This window comes from Polyergus mexicanus, unplaced genomic scaffold (assembly GCF_030449975.1).
Source record: "Polyergus mexicanus isolate NDT 795.1 unplaced genomic scaffold, iyPolMexi1.0 SCAF_18, whole genome shotgun sequence".
Classification (NCBI taxonomy): Eukaryota; Metazoa; Arthropoda; class Insecta; order Hymenoptera; family Formicidae; genus Polyergus; species Polyergus mexicanus.
Window position 1 is genome coordinate 1,001,909 of NW_027223338.1, and position 11,676 is coordinate 1,013,584.

Consider the following 11,676-nt stretch of genomic DNA (forward strand, 5'->3'; position numbering starts at 1 on the left):
CATACTCGGCGATGTCGCCGAATGATGAATCTGCAGCGGCTGATTTTTTGGGCTTGGTGCTTGACCAGTGTGGCTCTTCTGTCGCCAATGTCGACATTCCGGGATAGCCGCGGTCGTGGCGAACAGCGACACAAGGGCGTCGTCCCTGGCATTGTTGCAATATAGTCCTGATGCATCGCCAATGATACTGTCATGGATACGTTATATAGGTGAGGGGTTGATGACCTAAGGCAATCACATACAAAATTCAGTAAGAGCGTTTCGTCTAGACGAGACAAACACTTGGATCTCGATAATTTAGATACTGAAGCATCTGGCAATCGATAATTTAACACTCGATGCGATGTTGTATTGCGTGGAGAATTTGAACTTGATTAATGTTATACACGAGTTACAACGTTTTTCGCAGATTTCTCCCATGGACCAATCAGTATCCAGTTATAACAGTAATCTACCTATGTCCGTCAATTTGCCGCCACCTTTAACCGATTCGACACTAAATTGGACACTTGGAGCCGCGTCAGTGTCTCCACATTTTACAGCGGATCCAAATCGTGGTATTCACATGGTACGTATCGAAGTTACTATCTGAATTTTTCTACTAATTTCGAAGAATCTTACAAGTAGACAGTCGCAGGATCTTTGTAACGTTATTCTCTTTCGTGTTATTTAAATTTTGCTGAACTCTCTATCACTTCAAGTCACACACATGCATATATTGACGTATAATTATGATGATATCGTTGAATGCAGGATTGGGAAGTAACGCGTTACTTGTAACGTCGTTACCGTTACAGTTACTTTTTTTCGGTAACCATTGTTACTTTTTGTAACGGTAACGGTAACGAATTAGCCGTTACTTTTATCGCTATTTTTTTGTTCTTTATTATTTTATATCTATTGAACAGATTTTTGAAAAATATTTTGTAGCCTTCTATCATAGGCTGCATTTTGATAGTCACTGCCAGTACTGAAAATCTATAATAACGTATAAATTATAGATTTTACAATATTGACAGTGAATATTGGAATACACTTTTAATAATATCAATATTTAAAAACAATATTTGATAAAAATTTTCGACAAAATTGAATTTTGTAAATTACAATTTAAAGTCCTATAAAGATAAGTGTATTAAAAAGTAAAGATATTAACATAAAAAAATTAGGATCATTAAATAAGTTTAATATAAAAAACGCTTGCTATGTAGAGACTAATTTAGAGTTTTTAATTGTAACATAGATTATGACATTTAATATTGATTATTAAATAATTTTATAATCTAATAGCTTATTTTAGCATTACAAAAAACAAAAACGTAACGAAAAAGTAACGGATCGTTACTTTCCAAGTAACGGTAACGTGTTACTTTTATAGAGTAACGTTCCCAACCCTGATTGAATGGTTCCTGAGACACGTGTGTATTCACGCAGTGTCAAATCTGGTCGCTTTAGCAACACGCGATTCACTTTACACGAATGCTCGAATATCAATCATTCTTTTCCCAATAATATTTCGCGATATATGTATATATATACTAATGCGATACGTCGATAGATACACATACAAACGATACGCATAATTCTTATTTTTCTTCTGGGGAAGGAGGGAGAGAAGATGAAGCGGAAATCATAATACGTATGAATACAAAAGAATCGAGACTGCATTATTTTCTTATCACGTTACACTTTCAAGTATAATATATTTGTATAAAGAATTACAATCGCTCTTGGCACATAATCATTTTAACACTGAAATCGCACAAATAGCATGAATGCGTCGCGTCGAGAAATCGTTTATGTGCTTTCCTCACGAATAGCTATCTATATATTTATATTCTCCCCCCTCCTCGTCGTATATAAAAGAATTATTAAGTTTATCGTGCTTATTTGACATATTTTTCTTATTATTGACTTGGTTTTTTTTTTTGTTTTTTTTTTGTTGCGTTGGTGGTGTGTGTGAAGCCTGAACAGCAGAGGCTAGACGATGCTATCGGCTTTCTTCGCGATCTCGGTCCGATTGATCCACACGGTGGGATATACTCGCATACCTCATCATCGCAACTAGATCATCTGGTAAGAATTTAAGATAATTGCCTTAAAGTGAATATGAAAACAAATTCCTCTCTTTCGGCCGATATTACATTTTTGTCGTACGACGAACTCGCATTGATTAGCAAATTTCTCGAGAGTCAAGAAATTTTCTATATTTTGTAGCCAATCATGTATGCTTAAAAAATATGCTTTGTCGTACGATAAGATAATAATATTCGAAAATATAATATTACTCTTTCCTCCTCCCCGCCTTTGTCGCAATATATAATATACGCTACATTTTTCAGACAAGTCCACCTTCTGCTGTAACGGTGACACAATGTCAAAGTTTCTACCCCGGTCTTACGTCCACGCCCGATATAGATGATTCCATTAAAAGAGAAAGATTAGATGTGACGAATGCCAGTAAGTTGGTCCTGAAGTGTTATTCGAAATGCATATTATGATATAATTTTATACTTTATTTTATTACTTTACTTGGACACAATTTTACATAAACTATGAAATATCTCATAAAATTATTTATTTTGCAATAATGTTACTTTAATATTTTAAGCTCAAAAAATGAGAGACATCAGTTGGTATAAAGAAAATAAAACAAAATTGATATTGAAATCTCCGAGGCGCCTCCATCTAAGGTCAAACTAATGGCACCATCTTATGACCCTCTTAGAACCGAACAACTTTTGTCCGAAACATTTCTTTCTATCTTGCTTTATTTTTTTAGATATTTAGGTGTCTCAATATAAATGACCCATCCTGTATATTATAGCGTAACAATGCAATTGTCTTGTGAAAACTATGCGACAGTATTAATGAGCAGAATACATTTTTTAGAAAAGAGAATAGATTTGCTCGATAATGATAGTGAGACGAAGTTATCAAGCAGCGAACTTATAGCGGCAGGTGTAATCTGGGATGACACGGTTGATTCGACGTCGCAGACGAAAGGGACGAAAAAATCACGCAGATCGTAAGTATTAAAAAAAATTTTTTTAAATATTACTTAACGACAAAAAGGTCCCTTTGTCAATTGATAGATGTAAAGAGCGACAGTAATAAAAATTGAGAGAAACTGCAGCTACTCTCGCAACATATTGTACATACATATCAATATATGCTGTTTCATTCAAAAAATCTCAAGACGTATAAAACGTGTGTGTTTGATATATGTTATTAATTCAAAACTTCATTTGAAGAACAATATCTCGTAATTAGATGACTCGGAATGCTTTATACATTCGACTTTCCTTTGCTCTTGAACTAACTCGCTGTGTCTTTGAATAGCAGTTGTTCCAGCGCTCACGAAGACTGCGACGATCCTTATAAAAAGCGCGAGGAAGAACGTCGCCAGGCCAAAAACGTGTCTGAAAGGTTAGTGAAGACACGCAATATGCACTTCGTTGCATCTTAATATAACAAAAATAATTTCTGTCCCTTCTCGTTCTTCTCGTTCCCGTATCCCGATATGCAGGGTTGGGAAGTATAACGCGTTACTTGTAACGTCGTTACCGTTACTTATTTTCGGTAACGATCGTTACTTTTTTCTGTTTGTAACGGTAACGGTAACGAATTAGCCGTTACATTTATCGTTATTTTTTGGTTCTCTATTATCTATTCAATAGATGTATTTTTTGAAAAATATTTTGTAGCCCTCTATCATAGGCCGCATTCCGATAGTCACTGCCAATACTGAAAATCTATAGTAACGTAAATTATAGATTTTACAATACTGACAATGAATATTGGAATACACTCTTAATAATATCAATATTTCTCTTATGAATATTTAAAAACAATATGTTTGATAAAAATTTTCGACAAAATTGAAATTTTGTAAATTACAATTTAACTTCCTATAAAGATAAGTGTATTAAAAAGTAAAAGATATTAACATAAAAAATTAGAATCGTTAAATAAGTTTAATATAAAAAACGCTTCCTATATATAGAGACTAATTTAGAGTTTTTAATTGTAACATAGATTATTACATTTAATATTGATTATTAAATAATTTTATAATCTAATAGCTTATTTTAGCATTACAAAAAACAAAAACGTAACGAAGAAGTAACGGTAACGATAACGCGTTGCTTTTTAAAATCAGAAACGAGTTACCTTTATAGAGTAACGTTCCCAACCCTGCCGATATGTATATATCGCTTACGATATGAGCGAGACATTCTCTTGGAAAGAGTCTCTCTGCATAATCGTATGCATGCCTAAACAAGATGTTATGTTTGTGATAAGCAATAAACTACGAGACGTAATAAATTTCACCATATATAAATGATAGGAAAACATGTGGCATGTTTATGGCTTTGTTATGACACCAAGAGTCCTGCAATCCATAACTTCCTTTAAACCCATCGCACTGTACGTAAGGCCTGTATTCGGGCGTGAGAATAAAAATGTTTCTGATTAGAAGAAGAAAAATCAAATGAGATAAAAAGATGAAATCTGTTAATAGTTCTCGTGCGAATCAGTCTCATTTTAATTCAGCTGCAATTCGGTCCCTAGGCATGCTATTTTTCGTTCAGAACCGCGCTTATTTTGCATCACTAAACGTTGCATCAAGAATTGCACGCTTGTATTATTTAAATTTTTGAACATTATAATCGTCATACTTTTTTAAAATAAAAACTGTTCACATTGATGCACTTTTCTTCAATAGCGTATAATTAAACATGGTTCGTATTCTACGTATGTGATATAACAATGCGACATGAATTCTAAAATTCTAATGACGAAAATAAATGACATGTTTTTCTTTGTATTATATACAGGGTAGCTCATATAATAAACAATTTAATATGTCAAGAATTATGCGTTTATTATTAATTGTCTAGTCTTTTTTCGAATTTTTCATAGATCCTGGGGACCTATGCCAAGATTGATCCCTCCCCCCCTCCCTCCCCTCTAATTTCCTTAATAAGAATAAAGAAGGAGGCAACTTCGAAATTTCAAAAGGATGCCTATGTAAAATGAATCTACGTTATGGGAAACAAATATTTTTTGTCTAATTTTGATATAGATTTAGAAATCCCTGGGATCTATGAAAATGGGGGACAGAACAATTGAAATTGATAGCGCAGTTTTTGAGATATTAAATTATTAACAGTTATGTAGACCACCCTATATGTGTGAATGTGTGTGAATAATTTAAAAATATGTCACACATGCTTATATAATTAGTATTTTTATTAATCAAAAGTTATAATAAATATATAATATTTTTCGCATAATTATATTCTTTTACAACTTGAGTTGTAACATATACTAACATTTTCTATTGTAAAAATATATATGAGAAAAAAATTTCTTAAAAGCTTAATGTGTGTACAATGTGCACAGTGTGTAAGTACACACGGTATAAAAGATGTAACATTATCAAAAAAAGTATAAATTTATTTTATTCCCCAATTTATAAAAAGAGAAAAATAGTAAATATTTTGAAGAGAATAATTTTTAAATATTTTAAATCTCTAAATTTTTTATCCTTCTCAATAGGGAACGTACGAGGGAGTTGAACGAGACTTTTAAAAAACTCGCCAATAAATATAGTGATCGATCTCAAACGAAGCTGAGTGTTCTCAGCATGGTAGTGGAAATGATAAACAAACTAGAACAACAAGTCATACGTACGTGTGTCAATTTCCTTATCGTTAGTTGTTGTATCGTATTAATACTTATGTGTTTAATATATTCTTTCTTTGTTCAGAACGGCACCTTAGCGTCTCAATAGAAGAGTGGAGAAATTTTTGGTTAAATTTAAGAAGAAAAGAGGAAGCGAAGGAAGAGGTGGAAAGAGCCAATGATGACCCTAATTTACCAGGCTATCTTGCAACGCACATAGCATATCCGCATTCTCATTTATTTGCACATTTCCAACCACTTTTCCCCACATTATTTGTAAGATCTTGTTAAAAGTAGAACTTATTATACATATAAAGATGTATATAACGAAATATTTTACTTAAATATATATCTTTATTTCAGAATCCACAATCTTCCCTTCAGCGTAATCCACCACAACCACAATAGCAGCGGTTCAGTGGCGGTATTGTTACACCCTTTGTGTTTCGTTCCTGTGTGGAAGCTGTCTTTCGCGGTATATTTGTTGATGCATCTCCGAAGGATCATCTCATAGCACGTTGCCAAGAGGATTCTTTCAATAAGAAGGGATATTTTGTGATAGTCGCTATCTTGAATAGTCTTACGACTTATCGTCTTATCGGACAGACGCATCTTTCCGACGAATATAATCCAATATTCTTTGTTCTCTTTCCTAATTATTATTAAAGTTACTGAGTTGTTTTATAAAAGAATAGATACATCTTAAAATCGATAACAAATTTACGAATATTAATTGCATTTCTATATAGAAATTTTTTCTGCTTTCATATAAGTATACAAAAAATTGTAGATATTATTGTAATGTCCTGCATTGGTGGAAGAAAGAAGAGAAGAGAAGAAAACGTAACGATAATTGTAAATTGCGATAAACTGCGGAAAGAACACAGGCACTGATAAAATATACGATCACATATTTGTATTCGCGAAGGTAATCGTGTAAAATAATAATGACAATAAATAGCTCGTAAGTCAGCCTAAGTTAGACACTTGTCGATAGTCATAGATAGCCAAAGTAAAGTTGAAGAGCGTTAACACCGTCCAGAGGGGAGGGGATTCAAAGTCCAAATCATCAACCATAAAGACTCCTTCACACAGACTTTTGAAACGAAATAATTATGCTCTTAATAATGGCGTTATTTTCGAATAAGTGGCATATCGAGGATATCAAGGAGTACTGCATTTTCGTTTGATGTAACGAGTTGGTTGGATTCGATAAGGAATCAACTTATATGATTAAGTGTAAATAACAATGCAAAAATGTAAAGAATTATTTGTTGCGGTCTAATTGTGTAAAGGATTCAGTTTTATTGGTACAATTGCGAATCGATAATTATTATATCATGTAAAGTGACTGTTAGATATATAATATTGTGTAATAAAAAAGGATTAATACATAAGTGGATTATAGAGAATTTTTGTGAATGGGCCTGAAGGATATTGAAACCGATTTCTTCGACCCTATGCGATTAAGAAGAATGCGACTATCAATATTAACGAAGTACAAGATGAATATATAAATATATAAACTCTTCTCTTAACAAGAGAGAGAAAGAAAATGAGCGAGAGAGTACAAGAGAGAGAGAGAGAGAGAGAGAGAGAGAGAGAGAGAGAGAATGTGTGATATAGAGTGAACAAATGTATCGATCGAAAAAGAAAAAGATACGTAATTATATCATTAGTATACCATATATTACTATCGCACTAATATAATAAATTTTTTCTATAATCGCAATGTCGTCTATAACGTGGATCTTTGACAATCCTTAATGTCAAACCTTTTCTCTTTTTAATATATCATTCTAATATATGCTAGTTGCCATCGATTGCCGTTTATTTTTCTTTCTCACTTGTTATTTTATTTGTATATTTATATTGTATACTCAATCTCTTAGACAATATTTACTTTACGTTTTGATCCCATGATACGTTTTGTTTTAAATCCAATTATACTTCATTATACGCAAAACTTTACGATTAGTTACATTACATGCACAATATGTAGATAAGATTTTAAACAACGAGTACAGCACGATTTGTACTTACTCATCGTCTCTAACTGATGACGAAACATACCATGTTTCGTGTTGATATTATTCACACAGGACGTTTCTAACAATATTTTTCTATATTTCTCATTTTTGAGAAATGAAAAAATCTTATTGATAATCTTATTCCTATATGAATTTCAGAAATTTTTCTAACTTTGATTTTGCAAAAAACAACGTTATTAGATAAAATATAAAAGCAATAGAAATAAAAAGAATCATTATAAAATTACAAATAATATTCATTACACGTGAATCTGAGTTTTATTGGCGTAGTATGCGTATTGAAATAAAATAACATTTATTTTATTCGAATTATTGTCGAAAAATGGACAAATAAAAAGCCAAACTCTGATTGTCTATAATTCAAAATATGCGCAAAAGCATACTAGGGGTGTTTCCTAGCAAGATATACAGATGACACAGTGTGACACAGTGTTTATCACATGATTAGCTATCAAATACAAAATTTTAAATTTCTTCATCCGACAGCCAATCAGTTAGGTAAGTCAATTTTTTTTTAAACTAAATTAGGTTTAAAATTAATAACCCAAAAATTAATTAAGTTTACATTAAAAGTTATTTAAACAAAAATTAACTCAGTTTTTAACTTTAACTGAGTTAATGTTAACTTAGTTAATTTTTAGGTCATTAATTTTAAACTTAATTTAGTTTAAAAAAAAATTAATGAAAATTCATTAAGTCGTATAATGCATAAAACGATAAATAATCCATCAAACTGATTAATTTATCAGATATTTTAATATACTACACTATTGAGAAAATAAATCTAATGATATAAAAAATAAGTTTTTGATAATATAATTATATTATAAATACAGAAAGAGAGAGAGAGTTATATCACGATAAATTGTGTGATAAATTACACATATATATATTTGCATATTATCCTTTTAATGGTAAAAATTAACTTTGATAATTAACCCCAGGCTTGACTTTTACAATAATGGATGACTAATTTTCCATCTGCACCGTAACATTCATATAAATTCTTAACTGTCTGATCGGGAGCGGGTGCAAACGTCTGATTAACATAAAGGAACTGTAAGATAAATACATTATTATTATTATTATTATTATTATTATCACCTTATCATTATTGTTAGAAGAGGAAAGAATCTTTTGTCACATACCAATCTCTCATTGGATTCCAACTTGAGATACTTCTTGATAAATTCGGAGATACGTCCGATAGGATTATCTTGGCAGACCGACCATTTTTTTTTTTTCATAATCGGAGCATTGGCAGTAGCCTTCAGCAGTATATCAACTGTGAAATATATGTGTCTATCAATTTAAATATCACACTGTACAATTACATGCACCTGTAAATATGTATAATCAGATGAGATCTGAGATATAATGCTTTCATACTCTTTGTTTTATCTTTCTGCGCCGTCTGAAGACCATTTCGTACCGCGTTTCCCTCAGGAATGGTTCCTAAACTAGTCGGTGCGTCCTCAGTTGTTGAATCCGGCGTCTCTTCAATCTTCGTCTCGGTTGTTACATTGTTTACTTCCTCTTTAGCAGCCATAATAAAATAGATTCATTTAAATATTCAGAGCGTATTATAAAATTATCTCACTACGCTGCATTTTCAATATATATGTGTAAGATAAAATAAACAATACTTGAGAAACTGGTAAGAAAAATTAAGAAAATATTGTCTTATGTTCCACACGAGTCTACACTACACACTGCACAATGACAATCAGCTGATTGTCTTCGAATGCATATGAAAGATGTCCAACTTCATTCAACTTCTTCTGAATCATGATGCATGAATATCTAGATGGTCAACTTGTTACAAATACCAGGCTTCTGCAAATACTTGCAAAGAACAAAAAGAGTTTTATGATCAATTCGAGCAAAGGACAAAGATTTCTTTAATTGATTGTACGACGCATTGTGATTGAAATATAAATATTTACAAAAAACTGTAAAATATAGTCGAATTATATTTATTATTAATTCTGTTTGTATATGTATTCTCAGTATTAGATAAATTATTCTTTAAATAAATAAATACAATCTAAGAGAGGAAAAAGTATGATAATATTCTAAGATAAATAAGAGATGTGCATTTATGTATTAGTTATTCCCAATATAAAGTTGGATAAATAAAAGATGTTTTTTAATTAGGAATATTGCACATTATCGCTATGGTAGAAGGAGCTGGATGCGGCGAATTACAACAATTGGTCCAAGAAGAGGAATGCGAAGAACCACTTAGTCATGGAGGAGAAGCTACTCCTCCATCAACACCAGCAAGGTCTCAACGTCCAAGCAAAACTGAAAACAACTCCAATGTGTCGGTACAGTATCTCATGTGAACACATAGCGCATAATTGTTGAATCTAATTTATAAATTGATATAGCAATGGCATATTAAAATATATATAGCTACATTTATAAATAACATTTTTGCAGCAACAAATACTATGGGAAAATAACACACAAATATCACCAATTATCAGTAAAGGAAGCTCTGGTCAAGGGACAAGTCAAGGTTCTATGGTTTCCGGTCGACTCGCTAATACTTCAAGTTATACTGGCAATCAATCTCGATTAACATATTTCAATGAGAAGGAGAAACAAAGGCCTACTCGACCAGATCCACCAAGAATTGCGAGACAGCACAAAGGTAATTGACATTCCAAATTTAGAAAATATATTTTATAAAAGTATATTTATTTCATCATTGTTAATTTATTGTATATTTCTTTATTTTTATTTTGTATACTTTTTATATTTTCTAATATATATATATATTCACACATATATTTTAAATCTTAATTAGAATTTTATAATTTTGTTATACAAACATAGCACAAACAGATTTATATTTAAGTTTTTTAAGTTTTATATTAAGTGCACATCTTTTCGATTTTGTTTTGGTATTGTTATATAAAGCTTTGGTGCCATGCAAACACCATTGCTTTCTGTCAGAGGTTCCTGATGTTCGCCATATGGAACAAGCTTTGCTGCAATTACTGGAAGACTTTCACAGTGGAAATTTACGAGCATTTGGTTGGTATATCTAGTCTCATGTAAACAGCAAAATGTTTAATAAAATCATTATTTTGTCATTGTGTAGGAAAAGATTGTAGTATGGAGCAGATGACGGAAATACGAGAACAACAAGAACGTTTAGCCAGATTACATTTTGAACTAGGCCAACGACAAGAAGTGGGTGCAGAGCAGTCGGGCCTTCGTCAATCGAGTGCGAATATGCGACATTTGCTTCATCGTCTTCAACAATTGAGTATCTGTATAGAGAAGTTACACAGTAAATAATTATCATTTTATCGCAATAAGATATATTGTTGTTACAAAATTGTTCTTGTATTTGAGATATATAGACTTATACCGTTGAATACAATTTTTATGAAAAATAATTGTTGAGTAATATATGTACATATATAAAATATTTTATATTGATATATTCTCTCTCTAGAAATCGTAATCTTTAGTATAAGTGTTATACAAATGTATCATGTATATTTGTGAAAAAAAGGAAAATAGTGACGTAATATATAGAGAGAGGAATGTAAATAGTTTTTCAATATTATATATATAATTGTGAACATTTTTTTAGTTGTATTTCTACTAATTACATGTACTGTATATACAATTATGTATGTACATACACACATTATGTACTTTTATACATACATGCATATATATATATATATATATATATATATATATATATATATATATATATATATATATATATATATATCAAATATCTACAATATGTCAATATTCAAACTAACTTGTAGTATTTATGACCAAAATTAAACAATTGCTATTATCACAACTATGTCAATATTATGCTCCGTAATGTAATCATGTTATGTTCTACAATCACAATGTGTTTGAACAAGATTTATATCTAAAATATTTAATTCTAGAT

At 31.1% G+C, this 11,676-nt stretch overlaps 3 protein-coding genes across 5 annotated transcripts; 2 read left to right on the forward strand and 1 right to left on the reverse strand.

Annotated features, from left to right (window-relative positions):
• Positions 1-24: 24 nt before the first annotated feature.
• Positions 25-6,384, forward strand: LOC138941298 (protein daughterless-like). The gene is made up of 9 exons (XM_070310854.1): positions 25-153; positions 410-568; positions 1,966-2,076; positions 2,343-2,460; positions 2,893-3,028; positions 3,346-3,429; positions 5,566-5,696; positions 5,777-5,967; positions 6,055-6,384. Exons 1-9 carry the CDS (start codon positions 25-27, stop codon positions 6,097-6,099), a joined length of 1,104 nt encoding a protein of 367 aa, XP_070166955.1. The 3' UTR covers positions 6,100-6,384.
• A 2,127-nt stretch (positions 6,385-8,511) lies between these two features.
• Atg12 (Autophagy-related 12) lies at positions 8,512-9,469 on the reverse strand. Its single transcript, XM_070310475.1, has 3 exons — positions 9,132-9,469; positions 8,891-9,027; positions 8,512-8,799 (listed from the first exon to the last, which is right to left on the reverse strand). Exons 1-3 carry the CDS (start codon positions 9,289-9,291, stop codon positions 8,677-8,679), a joined length of 420 nt encoding a protein of 139 aa, XP_070166576.1. The 5' UTR covers positions 9,292-9,469; the 3' UTR covers positions 8,512-8,676.
• Positions 9,470-9,580: 111 nt separating this feature from the next.
• Positions 9,581-11,357, forward strand: LOC138941110 (uncharacterized). Of its 3 annotated transcripts, none has more exons than XM_070310473.1 (5): positions 9,581-9,653; positions 9,900-10,072; positions 10,188-10,401; positions 10,671-10,787; positions 10,855-11,355. In XM_070310473.1, the coding sequence occupies exons 2-5, from the start codon at positions 9,920-9,922 to the stop codon at positions 11,052-11,054; spliced, it is 684 nt and encodes a 227-aa protein (XP_070166574.1). In that variant the 5' UTR covers positions 9,581-9,653; positions 9,900-9,919; the 3' UTR covers positions 11,055-11,355. The 3 variants fall into 3 exon arrangements, with proteins under 3 accessions (XP_070166574.1, XP_070166575.1, XP_070166573.1); XM_070310474.1 differs by lacking the exon at positions 9,581-9,653 and adding an exon at positions 9,662-9,804 and having other exon boundaries at positions 10,707-10,787; positions 10,855-11,357; XM_070310472.1 differs by lacking the exon at positions 9,581-9,653 and adding an exon at positions 9,662-9,804 and having other exon boundaries at positions 10,855-11,354.
• The last annotated feature ends 319 nt before the right edge of the window (positions 11,358-11,676 follow it).

Bases quoted from the DNA above. Each gene is read 5' to 3' on its own strand.
- LOC138941110 (XM_070310473.1), top strand. From the start codon at position 9,920: ATGGTAGAAGGAGCTGGATGCGGCGAATTACAACAATTGGTCCAAGAA. The intron at 10,073-10,187 runs GTACAGTATCTC...ACATTTTTGCAG, and splicing joins AAAACAACTCCAATGTGTCG to CAACAAATACTATGGGAAAA. The intron at 10,788-10,854 runs GTTGGTATATCT...GTCATTGTGTAG, and splicing joins TGGAAATTTACGAGCATTTG to GAAAAGATTGTAGTATGGAG.
- LOC138941298 (XM_070310854.1), top strand. From the start codon at position 25: ATGAATCTGCAGCGGCTGATTTTTTGGGCTTGGTGCTTGACCAGTGTG. The intron at 3,029-3,345 runs GTAAGTATTAAA...TTTGAATAGCAG, and splicing joins ACGAAAAAATCACGCAGATC to TTGTTCCAGCGCTCACGAAG. The intron at 5,697-5,776 runs GTACGTGTGTCA...TTCTTTGTTCAG, and splicing joins ACTAGAACAACAAGTCATAC to AACGGCACCTTAGCGTCTCA.
- Atg12 (XM_070310475.1), bottom strand. From the start codon at position 9,291: ATGGCTGCTAAAGAGGAAGTAAACAATGTAACAACCGAGACGAAGATT. The intron at 9,028-9,131 runs GTATGAAAGCAT...TATATTTCACAG, and splicing joins GCAGAAAGATAAAACAAAGA to TTGATATACTGCTGAAGGCT. The intron at 8,800-8,890 runs GTATGTGACAAA...TTTATCTTACAG, and splicing joins TGGAATCCAATGAGAGATTG to TTCCTTTATGTTAATCAGAC.